At 32.8% G+C, this 15,103-nt stretch overlaps 2 protein-coding genes across 5 annotated transcripts; one reads left to right on the top strand and one right to left on the bottom strand.

Annotated features, from left to right (window-relative positions):
• Positions 1-2,213: 2,213 nt before the first annotated feature.
• LOC123698705 (cyclic AMP-responsive element-binding protein 3-like) lies at positions 2,214-8,300 on the bottom strand. Its single transcript, XM_045645455.1, has 5 exons — positions 8,294-8,300; positions 7,738-8,002; positions 7,349-7,448; positions 5,900-6,098; positions 2,214-3,211 (listed from the first exon to the last, which is right to left on the bottom strand). Exons 1-5 carry the CDS (start codon positions 8,298-8,300, stop codon positions 2,736-2,738), a joined length of 1,047 nt encoding a protein of 348 aa, XP_045501411.1. The 3' UTR covers positions 2,214-2,735.
• Positions 8,301-9,579: 1,279 nt separating this feature from the next.
• Positions 9,580-15,103, top strand: LOC123698471. Of its 4 annotated transcripts, none has more exons than XM_045645109.1 (4): positions 9,580-9,904; positions 11,145-11,270; positions 13,219-13,328; positions 14,677-15,103. In XM_045645109.1, the coding sequence occupies exons 1-4, from the start codon at positions 9,680-9,682 to the stop codon at positions 14,732-14,734; spliced, it is 519 nt and encodes a 172-aa protein (XP_045501065.1). In that variant the 5' UTR covers positions 9,580-9,679; the 3' UTR covers positions 14,735-15,103. The 4 variants fall into 4 exon arrangements, with proteins under 4 accessions (XP_045501065.1, XP_045501063.1, XP_045501064.1 ...); XM_045645107.1 differs by having other exon boundaries at positions 14,659-15,103; XM_045645108.1 differs by having other exon boundaries at positions 13,219-13,343.

Genomic DNA, 15,103 nt, shown 5'->3' with positions numbered 1-15,103 from the left:
ACGAAAATATTTGTTAACTCATAATTAAATAAAGCTTATTATAAGATATTTGTTTTAATCATTTGCAAACATGCTTGCAAATAATCATTCATAGCCTCGCAGTCAACATCCTTTTTTATAAGCTCATAATTTGGCAGATTTGCTTGACTCATAATTGCTAACGCCTCCTTGTTTAGTTATTAATGTGTGACCGACCGGGTTCGATTCCCGGTAGAGATAAAAAATATGCAATGTCTAGCACGAACACAGATTCTGATGAAAACTGATCACATGCTTGTTTGTTGAAAATCAATCAAATGGCTGGTAATGTCGCGGACATTCGTCCTGTAAAAAATAGAACTTGACAAAGGCTATTATTCTAAAATGTAAATTATCTGCCGTAATAGAATAAAATATAGAGATAATTGATTTGAAACCACCACTAAGATGAGGTTCTAGAAAACAGCTGGCAGGATTTTAATTATTTTTAGTTTTTTTTTGGATTTGTCTTCCCTTTTTAAATTAGAAAACTTACAAAAACAGTCTCCCAGAGAGAGCAGCGACTAAAGGAGTAGCGTCTTGGTAAGAGATATCTTAATTTTATTAGTAATAGTTCAGGATACATCGCCCATTTTTGCAAGTGACTACTATCAAGCTAATTTTCCGTTTGTAGCTTTATTTTGATGAGACGCCCAATAATTTCGTGTAAGAAAGTCTCGATTGTGGTAGCTAACAGAGATAACAAGGATAAAAATTTTTGATTTGATGGTTCTCAAATATTTATTACTAACTGAATGAATTTTTTTTTGTTCAATCTCAAGATAATTACCTAAATTATTCGAAAAAATATTTGTCCTACAAAATCTATGGTTTGTTCAAAGAGTCCCCCTTTCCAAAGTGTATCGATAACGAGGTCATCATAAATGATTACTAACAAGCTGATTTTTTTGTTTTCACTTAGTTAATGTTTATATAATTCAACAGACATATTGTCCTACAAATTGCGTAATAAATATTTGAGAACCATCAAATCAAAAAATGTTATCCTTGTTATCTCTGTTAGCTACCACAATCGAGAGTTTCGTACACGAAATTATTCGGTGTCTCATCAAAATAAAGCTACAAACGGAAAATCAGCTTGATAGTCTGTAGTCACTTGCAAAAATGGGCGATGTATCCTGTACTATAAGTAAATCATCTGAAACTGGCAACATTGAACGCAATATGATGAAAAAATTGGTTGTAAGCTTATATTTTATTAGCTATAGCCAAAAAGAAAAAAAAAAAGTGTGTGTACTTATGTGCATTAGAAGTTATACTTCTTTGGCGTATGGAGAAAATACTAGAATATAGGTACAACTTGAACATAGTTATCAATTTTCATACCACCTAGAACTAACTTCATGCTGTTAAATTTAGGTGTCGGTGTGCGCGCGCTTCGTAAAAATTCACTCTCATCATTTTTCTCCATCGCGCCAAAAGAAGTATAACTTCAAAAAACGACGTGTGGCACTCGGTACTGCCGAGGTAAAGCTATTGCATGCTATGCCTTCAAGCCACACCTCCGCCCGTCGGAGTGGGGAGCGTGAGGTTTTTTCGCTCTCAAGGTCCGCGATAGAAGCTATGCAATAGCATAAAAATTGCAGATTTGGTCTGTGGGCATAATTATTTTAAGCTTAATCAGCCTGTCCCTGTAGAGCATAGCCACGGGCCACAGTTTATGACATAGGCCACTAATTATTATAATCATACTATCTTACATAGATACTCACGGCCCCCGGGGAAGGAGCCTTGGGTTATGTCGGATTCTTACCGACTAAAACCCCACAGTGTTCTGTCGAGCCGTTTTAATGATAAGGCCGCGGGTAATGGTTGGAATTCTTCCGCGACGAATCGAATCATACCTAGCAAACATAGGAATACCAATACTATTGTTGTCGTATGACGAAAGTTTGTAAGAATGTATTTATTTTTATTTTCACTACAGCTGTACTGGCATACAAATGGAAGAAAACCAGTGAAATTATAGTCGTGTTTTACTTTCAATAATGATCATAGGTAATGATAAACATACCTAATATATATGATATATGACCAACCTATCATCCTACCTATGACAATATTACTACCTATTATTTTTGATACATTTTCAGTATATTTTATTTTTCAAACCCTTTTCAAACCATATTGATTTTTAATTCAAGGTGTGTGTGTAAGAAAAATAAAAGCATCAATATATTCTCACGATTTATTTCAAATAACATTGACATTCCAAATACAACGTTCTCGTGTATCGCCACAATACCAAATGTACGCGCGTACACAATACAAACTTATTTGATTAGATTCTTATTACTAAATGTAAATAACACTGAAGATCAGAACTTACGCTTAATTGCACCGAAATATAACAAATGCTTAAAATATAACTTACAACTATAAGAAAAGGCTAAAACAAATAGAAAAAAATTAGTATTTATTAATTATTGCAAATAATATATTAATTATGCTCTCGTAATAAATATACAATTTAAAAATTAAAATTTGACAAAATATAAGCTTGGTCAATTCGTTCAATACTTACTCTAACCGCGAATAAATCTTAATAAAACTAGTTACACAATAGGACGAAAACATCGGAACCGTAGCTAACCGAAGGAATAATTCATCGATCTCATATATCATATATTATATATTTCGTGTATAAAATAAAACAAGAATCTATAAAATAATTCATTAATAAAGACGTTACAAAATTAGATATCGTTGATTGCCCCGTTGACGACGAAACTGTTCACTTCCGAATTATTTCTCCCATCAAAGTCGGCCACCTCTTCGACAAGTATATCTTCATTCTTGACGGGAATGAGCGGGAACGCATCGAGCAGTTCGCCGATCTTGCGGCCGGTGGCCAGGAGCGTGTCCGCGAGGAAGTTAGCGTTCAGTTCCCTGTCTAGTTTCGCTTCTATTTTGACGTGCTCGTAATTTTCCTCCTTGATGATGGGGGCGAGGTAGTCTTTCCCGTCGTCGTAGTCGAAGTGTGTTTTCATGCGTTTCTTGTTTGGTGGCCAGTCCTCGTCGATGGGCAGGTCTACGTAGCCGGCCGGTAGCGGGGGCTGGCGGGCCTCGCGGGCCGCCGGGTAGTCGTGGTCCGAGTGCGCGCGGTTGAACGTGATCAGCTCCTCCATGTTGAACTCGCCGTCGTCTATTACGGTCTCGTCGAGCACCATTTCTGTTGGAAAGTGTATGGTTAGATATTTGGATAGTGAATTTGTTTTACTAGACAAATTTTTATAAATAAATGTATACATAATGATAAATGTAGTTTTACTGTACTAATTTAAACTGTAAGCGATGTATCTCAATGGAAGAGCGTAGTAAGCAGACATCTAGTACGGGACCATTGTAAAGGTTTAATTGTATGCTTGAAAAGAAAATTTTATTTTATTAAACATAACAAGGAAATATCAAATTTTTCTCAAAAAAGTGCTAATGCAAGTGCTAAGTCACAAAACTTTAATAAACAATTAATAATTCTGTTGCAAAAAAACGTATGTGACAAAAGAGTACCTAATTCCCCATTTGTTATTTAAAAGGGAGAGTTATTATAAATATTTAATTTTATAGATTATTTATCACGTTTCAGTACTATGCACTTGATACGCTTATCAGAGCTTATCTTGCTTGCCGACGCGCGTTTAGTTAAAAGATACACTTTTTATGTATGTACTTTAGGCGCCGCTTACCCGCATCTTTTTTGTATTCATAACAAGGGCCAGTTGCCTAATTTCAACATGAATTGATAAACGACCAAATGCAATGAAACACATGCACTCATGAAAATAAATGTGTACGATTGTACGTTGCTATTTATATTTTGTTATGAAGTAAAATATAAATTTTACATAATTAACAATCAAAGTCTACCAAATTCAATATTTTAGCTTGTAATTCTATTCCACTAATTTAAAATTCGGCTTAATATACATAAATATTTGAATCTATTGAGATAAAATATTCAAAGTAAAATATAAAAACTATCACAGTTTTTGGAGTGGTTAGATAAGCCGACGATTCGGTCGAGTGATAGTAACTTTCGTTTGCGTAATTGCTGCAGCTGTTATCAGTTTTATTACGTAAGTGTTTTTCAGACGGTTTACGAAAACTTGCTTTTTAACCTGTGTGGTTTGTTTTTAAATGTCAATAGTCTTGTTTAATGAAACGAATTATCGAGGGATGATAAACCAATCCAGATAACATATCAAACAAACATAAAACACTTTTATTTTTAGCCTTTTTATTTAAATTAAATAATACTTAAAAAATCTATTATTCATATATAATTCTGTAACACATTAAAACAATTTGCCCTCAAAAGAAAGTTTAAATCTGCACAGCTTTGGAAAATGCTTTTAATGTTTCGCTGCGAATTTCTGCACTCCGAAGTTAAACAGTTACGAATATATTGGACCTCCACTGAAGTCTGCCTTTCACTTTACAGTTGAAAGATCACGGAATAACTCATTGGTCATAGTTTCCCTTCTAAATTCAATTCTTGAAATAAGAGCTACTTTTAAAATGAACACCGCTAAAGTTTTTACTTCAAATATTTTTATTGTGTTTATTTTTTGCCCTATCTATAAATTTCTGTTTATAAATGATACTCAATTAGTTGTTGGTATATTTATATCCCAATATCATTTCAATAATTTAAATATATTATACAAATTTTAAATTGATAATAACGGTTGTATTTTTTGTAATAAATACCATCAAACATTTTGCATAATGAAAAGAAATATCATGAATAGTGCAAAAAGTAATTTGTGTGCTATCTAATTAATTACAAAAGTCTTGAGTCGAGTGTGTGTGTGTGTGTGCGCTTAATGGCAATAAGCTTTCAGGCGACTTGATCAATTTTAAGTGGTGCTTTTAATTAAAAAAAAAAACAGGGTATTTTAATTAATATCCAAAAATATATAGGAACTACATATTTGATATATTGTATTAAACACTGGTAATGGAGGAAATGACAACACCATAGAGGCTAGAGGGTAATACAAATGTATACAACTTAACAATGTGAACTTCAATGTATAGTTCACAAGACATTTAAATATAGAAGATACATTGATCGTAACGACGAAAACGTATATTGTTTTATAACCTTAAAATATTACAAGTATTACATGCATACGATTAGATAACTTTGTTCTATAAATAAATATATTATTATCACTATAATACATAATATTATGTCTGTAACTTAGGATCTGGTAAACGGATGTGAATGAGTTTTTGTTTGTTGGTCGTATCTATCTTGATTAGCATACTTAATGAATTATAAGATATCGGAATCACTAACGAAATATTTCTTTTTATACCCTTGTCTTTGGATGGCCGGCTAGATGACCCTTAAAATGAACTTTTCTATTATCTACTACTATCATAATGATAAATTAGTACCAATTAAAAAGTCGAAAGTTCGAGACCAGGTGACAGGCCAGTATTCATTTTTCGTAGTTATTAATACTTTTACGGCTGCATTGCTTTTCTGGCTGTGTGGCTAAATGAACATTATTTATTTTTTCCGTCCATGCCCCTTTTTGCCATGAAAATTTGCCAAGATATGGTCACAGTAAATGTGTTGTCCGCATTTAAGAGATAGTAAGTTTTCATGTTAAAGTGAAACGTTTCATTACATCGACTCAAACAGCAAGGAATATTATTCCTAAAACGTCAATAATGTGAAAAAATGTTTCTTTAATACCTTGATTGAATTGAAGTGAAACATCTTTAAGCATAGCACTTCATGGAGTAAGGCGACGATTTTGGTATCTAAGAATCTTACCAACGTTTCACTTCTGACACATGTGCTCGGCACACACACTGTTTTTTAGTATTAAACATATAAACTCACTATTGGTAGCGGACAGCAGTGCTCGAGTGATAGCCGGCGAGTTGGCCGGTACTTGCATCTGCGCTTGCCCGTGCCCGTGCCGTTCATGTCTCAGCGACGGCAGCGCCACGAGCGCGACGGAGAGCAACAGAACCAGCAGACACGTGGCCGGCTGGGCCTTGCCCGGCGCGCCGCTCGCGGTCACGCCCGTGAGCACCTTCTGGAATGTTGGAGAATGTTCTAGAATATTCGAGAATGTTCTAGAATGTTCGAGAATGTCCTAGAATGTTCAAAAATGTTCGAGAATGTTCTAGAATGTTCTAAAATGTTCGAGAATGTCCTAGAATGTTCTAAAATGTTTGAGAATGTTCTAGAATATTCGAGAATGTTCTAGAATGTTCGAAAATGTTCGAGAATGTCCTAGAATGTTCAAAAATGTTCGAGAATGTTCTAGAATGTTCTAAAATGTTCGAGAATGTCCTAGAATGTTCTAAAATGTTTGAGAATGTTCTAGAATGTTCGAGAGTGTTCGAGAATGTTCGAGAGAGTTTGAGAGTGTTCGAGAATGTTCTAGAATGTGAGGTTTAAAGAGAGGTGATGTGATGCCACCGGTGGTGAGGTGGTTTGAGCACACACCAGGGAACATCTTCTGGAATGTTTGAGAACGTTCAGAATGTGTAGTACAAAAAAGTTTTAGAAAAATCTGCACCTACTCTATATTAAATGAATATTCTAACGATCTTGTTCATAGTCGTAATTATGAACAAGATCGTTAGAATATTTTGGCATGTTTTATTTCTCTACATAGTACAGACATAACATGCTCGTCACTAGTGCACGGATTAAAACAAAATCATCTATAAAGAATTATTTAATGCCCTTTTTAAATTAAGAAGCAACATTTACGAACAATCAGATTAAATTTTAGATGAAAATGTTCTTTGCTAACTATTGTATAAGTAAATTAATCAATTCACTTCAGTAAACCTCGAAATCGAAACCAATCTCCAGTTTATATAAATTTACGTAAATGAATTCTGAATATTACATCAATGAAATTCAAACTCAGTTGAGGAAGTAGACAAACTGAAATCCAAATTTAACAATAGCGAGACAAAAAGTTTTGCAATCTGACGAAACAAATATAAAGTTTCAATTGACGAACATTTCTATTGAAAGTATAGTATGCTCGAGTTAACTCAACGACAACAATCCTTTATTTTGTACGAAATTAGACACAATTATTTCAATAGATCCTTTTATATCAACGCCGCGCCGACGTGTGAAAAACATATTTTATATTTACTCAAATAAACTAATTCTAACTTTTACTTCGCCCGCTCCAATTTCTGGTTTGTTATTACTTGTTTTAAAAAATTTAATTAAGGCTACACTGTTTTTTTATGATAAAATGATAAAAAATAACTATTTTTTCGTATGTATCAAGTGTGAATATAAATAAAATTTTACCTGTAATCTTTTAAGTTGCTGCGATAAGGACTGATTCTGTGACTGAAGCAGTTTTATCCTCCTCATTAGGGTCTGGTTTTCGGCCGTGCATTGTTTAACCCTAAAATTAAATAGCGTGTCAAAATACTTTATAATACGTTTTCCCATGACACGAAAACAGAATAACTTTTAAAGACTAATAGTTTTTTTTTATTAAACACAGGTGTTTTGGAAAATTATAATGCAACCATTTGAACCATTATATTCGCTTGCTAACATTAATTGTTGTAGTATAAAAATTAAAAAGTAGAAAAATAAAAAGTTTTGAAATGTTTTTGGATATTGTTTCAATTTTTTGAACTTGTTTATTGAAAGACAGAGCTAAGAATATAATATAACATAATCCTCACCTATCCTCTAGCCCATCGACATACTCCTTCTTGCGTTTCCTCGAATCCTGCGCGGAAATCTTATTCCTGATCTTGCGGCGTATCCTCTTTAGTTCCCTTTCTTCATGTTTCGTGAGCGGATAACTCGTCGGTAGAGTGATGCCCTCCTTCGCCAACAATCTCCTTTCTTCGGCTGTTAGAACGAGACGGGGATAGCCATTTCGACCGTCACTTATTTGCGTCTCCTTCTGATCTTCGTCATCGCTCCGATCGCTGCCTGAGTCATCTAAGGAAATACATGAGATTTTAACTGTCCTTTCATAAAGATGCAAAATCCTACACGTTGGAAGTATAAACGTTGTGTTATGATGAAAGTTTTTTGCTGTAGGTCGCAATTGATTAGTCATTCTTACTTGGAAAAAATGCAAAATATGTTTAAATGACCTTATCAACATTTTTTATCCATCAAGCGTTATTTAATTGGCCGATTTATTACGGGACAGTACCGATTTACGGTTATTAAATTTTTGTATGTGATTTAAGCACACATTAACTGTTTAACAGATGCGTAATTTACACCACATTTGTCTTTCATTTCATATACTTAAATGCGAAATAAGCATGCGAATAATTGACAGGATTTTGATTCAATTTATGGAACACCTAAATGAACTGAAAAATATCGCTAATATCAGAAATCAACACTGTACAATCGAAAACAAGACTAAAGAAAGCAATTAACATTGATATAATTCGCTAACCTAGTTAGATAAAATAAATTCAAGGCCTTATTATTCCAAGCTATATCTAGAAAATGTTATTTCACCAACATAATAAATCATAATAATGCGTTAAGAAATGGGTAAGTAATAAGTATGTATTCAATTTATATTTCTTCGAAAGATTGTATAGAAATGAGACAAGAGAAAACTTACTTATGAAAGATATTAGATAAGTTAACGACAGAAATATAACAAATAGCCAAGTTCATAGAAAGTCTGTTTAATACAAAAAGTCCAAATGATAGCAAAAACATTATTCACAACTGAGATATTTAACTTTTATGAGAAATCGGTCCGAAGAGTTGTAAAATAATGTTTTCATATAATTTAGTTGAAAATTTAGATGTTAAATAATTTATAAGCAAACGGATTACCTACCATCCAGTCTTTATTTGTAACTATTTATTTTAACAACTGTTAATTAGTTAACATGAGTACCAAGATAAGTAGCTGGCATATATTTTATTTTATTACCTACTTCGTCATCAATCGACGTCATTAATTGATCATAATAATTAGATGTAAAACTGGTTTTTATAAGACATTTAAACTTGAAATGAAACAATGGAAGTGTTTTACGCTTTCTAAACATCGGCCATCAACTTTTTAATTTCAAACCGACAACTTATGACTCCATTCACCACTTTGCGCAATATGTATCAAATACTAGCTTTTCGCTCGCGTGGACATCTAGTTTTACGAGTTTTGCGATGGGATCCTAAATATTTTTAGATTAAACGTCATGTTTAATTTTATGGCAAAACATTTGCTTTATTTAAATGAATATGAGAAATGTTTAAAGTATAGAAAAATCGCACCAGCCGCGGCAAGGCGAAAGTCGCGGGTTCGTATCCCGCTTTTTTTTTTATTCTTTTAAAAAATTCATGTCTTTTATATGTCGCTCTATTAATCCTTTAATTATCCAATCATAGTCCCATTATAATAGCGTTACGTTACAAAGATTAGTGCGGACAAGCAGAAAGAAGACGAGCAAAGCGACGCGGAAGGTTGGAAAAATTAAAAAGCCTTTTCAGCATTTTCGAAATTGCGAGACTGTATTTTTGTTTTGAGATGTGGAACGTAGTTTATTTTTACAAATAGCGATATAATGGATACTATAAGTGAGCAGAGTTTTAGCATTGGATTATTTTTAGACCTTGTGTGGACAGACTTACATCCATATGAATACAAAAATATCAGGATTTAAACCGTCATTATTTGTTATAGTTCTAAATTATGGGCAAAAAATGCAACGCAAACTTTTCCTAAAGTGCACTACTTCTATTGCTATGAATATAACAGTTCCGCTGCGTATTAACAGTAATTTTTTGTCGGTACAGGATGATTTGTGTGATTATATGATTGGTATGCTTGAGGACGATGAGGCGGCGCTAATATCCGGAGAGGTTTGGAATATAGTTTGTTTTAGCTAGCAACCTTTGCCCCTTATAAACATCATCTTTCCCAAGTCACGTATACAAATATCACATACTTATTAACGAATTTAATCGATCATTCATTATTATTTATGTACCGGTAGGTATGTCGAAACGTCTATGGTTAAATAATAAAGAATAATATGTATTTAATCACTTAATCGTTGAAATTTTACGTCATTATTTATACCTTCTTTTATTTTACAATATGATCACATAACACATCAAACATCATCTTTTATCATTTTTACGACTCATTCTGTAATAGAACTATAATAAAATGTTTAGAATGATTTTGTATTTTATTATTCAATGATGTTGTTGATTCTCTTACTTAAATTAAACGATAAGCTTGTTTCTTTCTATTAAATCTACAAATAAGAGAACAGTGTTAGAGCTACCGCCAGCTGTAGTATGCTTTCCTTGATCGATGTTATTATCTATTGATGTTTAAAATGGAAGCATGCACAAAATACTATAATTCGTATTCTATATGTTATACGTTTAATTGTTTTGATATAATCTCCATTAGTTCTAAGTTATAATTGTTTTTTCACCCTCTAATTCTGTCCCATGCTTGTAGGATAGCTAGTTGTCTATAACAGTGTGGATTTCCAATACTTCAGATATCAGTGCCTCCCTTCAGATATGCTTGTGTGTAATCTACATCATGAACATTACAAACTGTATGCTTTAGGTGTCCAATGTTAACTAAATACACGAACAAATCATAGGAGATGGATTTGTTTGCCATTGTTTACATTGTGCTAATATTTCCATTCTTGTTTGTTTTTCTTTCTATATTTATGTGGTTTTTATAATGCCGCTATGTAGTTTATATGTTTGTTGTTGTATAATAAAGCAGCAAATAAGACAAGTCGCCTCTAAATTGTTTAATAATTTTGAGAAAATGGATACGCAAGGGAAGTAAATAATTCGTTTGCTCAATTAATTTAAACTCTAATAACGTGTGGTATTTTAATTATAATACATTTCATAGTTTTCTTAAGAAGTTAGTTTATAATCGAATATATAAGTCTATAATAGAAATACTGTAGCTTCATTTTAAGCCATTCGTTTATTTAAAACTGTAATGCTCAGTACGTTTTAGCGTTATACATTATTTAGAGTAATAATATATCGTATGGTTACATTAGCTACGCATAAATAATGATTTATAATAGTTAAAAAATCCGCGTACGGTTTGCAGGGGGCTGTTAAGGACTCTGGCACGAGTGGTACAGCGAACACGGGAGGCAACTGGCCGCACAGCGGCAAGGCCACCCCGCTCACTACGGGCCACTTGACGCCCGCCGACCGCCATGGCTCGGTGCAGGTTAGATTATTGTTTAATGAATATTTATTCATATAAATAATAGTTAACGGTATACAATATACGTAGTTAAGGCTGTTTGACGCAACACCGTGTTGCGAACGGACCTTACGCCTCCGGAGCTCGATCAATCATTATTGTATACTTTTTGTATGAAGTGATATATGTCTGAAGTATGAAGGTGGCACAGCCGGGGCCTAAACGGGGCACGGCGTTGAAATGAGTATGGATATATCATTGGTTTCCCGGCTTCGACATGGCAGTTCCCGGCACGGTGTAGCGTAAATCATGCTTTAAAGTTATTTGTTAGAACGTAGTCAATAAATAAAGTGACTCAAGCTCCAAATATGCCACTACGGCCACTTGACGAACGCCGACAGCCACGGTTCGGTGCAGGTTAGATGATAATTTAATGAATAAATTATCCATTAGAACGTAATTATTTTACAAAAAGTGGCACAGGCTCAAAATGTGGTAAAAACTATTTTTTAGATGTATTTTATGTATTTACATTAATGCCATGGTTCGGTGCAAGTTAGATGTAGTCTTATGTTATTTTAAACTAAATATTTAATTATTAAACTAGACTTCGTTAAAGGTATGTTGGAGTTCTTTAAAATAGCGGATATTTTTGTAAGCTTGATTTATGTACTCTACTGTGAAAATAAAATAATTTATGATTTTCAAGAAATAAATCTAATTTAATATTAAAATTTGATAACAACAACTTTATTATACAATGCACATCGCCGTTATTTATTTAAAAAATCTCAACGGATCACACGCTCACTGTTAAATAATAAAATATGTATTTATTAAAATCACAAACACTTCTAAAACTTGAATATAAATTTCTGCATGAATCAGGAACCTTCTACCCTGTATAATAAAAAATACACAGTACAATTAATGGCAGATATAAATAAAAACAGAGATTCCTATATATTATATACCTAATAAATTATACAATGTCCAAAGAAATATATTTTTTTATTTTCATTAAATCTGAACCTTTTATATTTATACATATTGAAAATTGGTATTTTTATTTTTAGCTGTTGAAGAATAAACATTTTCGGTATGTGAAATTTCCCGGATCTGTGTCTACGGTCAGTTATTTACGGAAAATATTCTGTTTGTCTGCATGACGCTTAACTATCGAAAATTAATAAAACATGCCGCTTCGTGTGATTATCAAAATAATATGTATCTATTGGATTGATAACGCTTGCTTGAACTGAGCTTATTCTTCAATACTAAAAATCTGATTACTTTCTAGATAACTGATTATACTATATCTATATAATATTATGTATATTATGTAATATAAAATATACATCGCGTTGTATCTATATTCCCTTTATAAATTTATTTCCCGACTTACACAAGCATACACTGTACAAAGTACATTTTTTAAAACAACACAGATTGAATATGCACATGTGATATGTTGTGTTACTTCACAATGCCAGAGCTTAAATTCAAATATTGTTCATTATAATTTCCCATGATAGAGTTAGTTAACAATTTTTTTTTAGTTAACAATAATGGGGAATCTTGAATATAAGAAACTGTAACTTTGAAAGAAAAATAAACTAACATATCGTATTTTATGATTAGATTAGTAAACAATTAGAAATAAAAGGCTTAAACAGATTGTATACGCGATTATTCATTATATTATCAAACCAGACGATTCGAAGTTCGAACACTTTACAGCGAGCGTGGTGGAATAAATCGCGTTAGAAAATCTCTCAAAAGTCTTCCAAATGTACATTACTCGCATAAAAATGAAAAATAAGAACGCACTACTATACATACATTTGTATCTTACGTTTATTACACATACGCGTATAGAATCCGTTAAAAGTCTTTCTAAATACCCGCGTAAAATCAAACCAACAAAACACTAAAGTGCAATATGTATTTGAATCTAAAATGTGTCACACAGGTGGTAAGCTCAACGAACGGCGAGCTGGGCGCGGACGACCCGACGGCGGGGCACAGCAACACGCCGATCACGCAGCCGCACCACGAGGTGGACGTGGTCGACGACACCAAGTCAGTGTTGCAACTGTATGCATACCAGTTTGAGTTTTGTTTTTTTTTTATTTTACTTTTTTTTTAGTGCAAGGAGGTTTTGGTTGTATGGAATTTTTTGGGGTTAGTGGGATGAGAATGCTACAAGTAAATTGTTTTTGTGATGAAGTGGGGTATAAAAACTAAAATTTATGATTTTATAGACATTGTTTAGAGGAAAACAGAATGTAACATTTTTAAATATTAATGTGAAGTTGTACCGGTGTAATGTAAAATCAGTAGTTCGTTTAAACCAGCTGAAACCTCTTTGCTACGGGCACAAGTCGAGAGTTTGAAGTCTTTGGATATAATATTACCGATTTTTACAATTGACCAACGTAAACGTTTTACGAATTTGTAAAATGTATGTTATAGACAACAACTTTATTATTTATTGGAAAAAGTTGAAAGAAGATAGATAAAAATAAGTTTTATATCCATCTTAAGTCTTAACCTTCTTACTTATTGTTGCGATCTTATTTATTGTCATCTTTTCAGTGCATACTCACGACTTGTGCCGATTATTATTTTTTTAGTTTATTTCTCGTTTCTTTCATTTCATTTATTTTAATTTTCATCAAGAGTCAGATTTTCAACGAAGATCTTATATGGTGCTAAGTCAAATTTGACTTCAAATGGTAAACGATTTTATTTTGCTAATTAAGCTCGATTTATCTGGTTGCTATATAAATATATTTTTAATGGTTAAAGTGCACTTGCTATCAATGAGCTAGAATACCGCACTCGTATTTAGGTGTTTATTTTATTTTGTTATTTTTATTTCATTGGATTATTTTATTTTATTATTTATTAATTAAATTTTATTGTGTTGCTTTCAACAATTTAAATTGTGAATAAGTAGTAAGTATATTAAAATTTTAACTGTCGTGAGATGGATTACTTTATAAATATAAAAGTAAAACATTAAACTATTTACAGGACCCTTTTCTGCTGTACTCAAGTGCTACATTTTTACACTTGGAACACAGTTAATTATTCTTAAATAAGGATTTTGCTTATATTATAAAGCATTTCTAATCTTAAACGCGTAAGCAATATATTCACGTGGTTTTGGGTTCGATTCCCGTTAAAGGCTTGTCGTAGTATGGCAGGGCACATAAGAAAAATTAAATTAATTAGATTTACATCAAGCCGGTAGCTTTAGCTTATTTAATATCCCCCAATTTAAATTTTGCGTTTCATAGCATTAAAATGATTATATATATTTTTTAAAAATTAAAAATCATCCCTTATGTTTACAATAAACCGCTATAGAGGTAATCACAAGCAGACCCATAAAATCTTCATGCAGACAATCCGTGTATTCCAGATGCTGTTGCTTCTTCAAGCGCAAAAAGAAGAAGTGCGCGACGCGCGCGTACAAGTGACGCGTGTGTGCCACGTGACCGCACCACACACACACCCGCACACACACACACACACCCGCGCCTACACGCATCGACCCCCATATACAGACCCCGAATAATGCGAACCGAATAGAAAACACTTTTTAAATTTTTTTTTAGCAAATTTTTTTGTTTGTATAGATTTTTTGTCCAAATTTGTTGTATCATAGATTTTATTTTAATTGTTCATGTTATTCTATTCGGATCGCGGAATACCTCGATCATATTACATCATTGGATTATATAATTGTTAGCTCGGTATAGAATCTGTTTGGTGTCTCACAGTTGTAAATTTACTGAAGCTATCTATATGTCGTATGGAAATGTATTTAAATATAATGTCCATTTAAC

The sequence above is a fragment of the Colias croceus genome, chromosome 16 (assembly GCF_905220415.1).
Source record: "Colias croceus chromosome 16, ilColCroc2.1".
NCBI classification, from domain to species: Eukaryota; Metazoa; Arthropoda; class Insecta; order Lepidoptera; family Pieridae; genus Colias; species Colias croceus.
Note: the sequence above shows the minus strand (reverse complement) of the source record. Positions and strands in the feature narration are given on the sequence as shown.

Bases quoted from the DNA above. Each gene is read 5' to 3' on its own strand.
- LOC123698471 (XM_045645106.1), top strand. From the start codon at position 9,680: ATGAATACAAAAATATCAGGATTTAAACCGTCATTATTTGTTATAGTT. The intron at 9,905-11,144 runs GTTTGGAATATA...TACGGTTTGCAG, and splicing joins CGGCGCTAATATCCGGAGAG to GGGGCTGTTAAGGACTCTGG. The intron at 13,344-14,658 runs GTATGCATACCA...ATCTTCATGCAG, and splicing joins ACCAAGTCAGTGTTGCAACT to ACAATCCGTGTATTCCAGAT.
- LOC123698705 (XM_045645455.1), bottom strand. The intron at 7,449-7,737 runs GTGAGGATTATG...ATTTAATTTTAG, and splicing joins GTCGATGGGCTAGAGGATAG to GGTTAAACAATGCACGGCCG. The intron at 6,099-7,348 runs GTAAAATTTTAT...CCAACATTCCAG, and splicing joins AGCAACTTAAAAGATTACAG to AAGGTGCTCACGGGCGTGAC.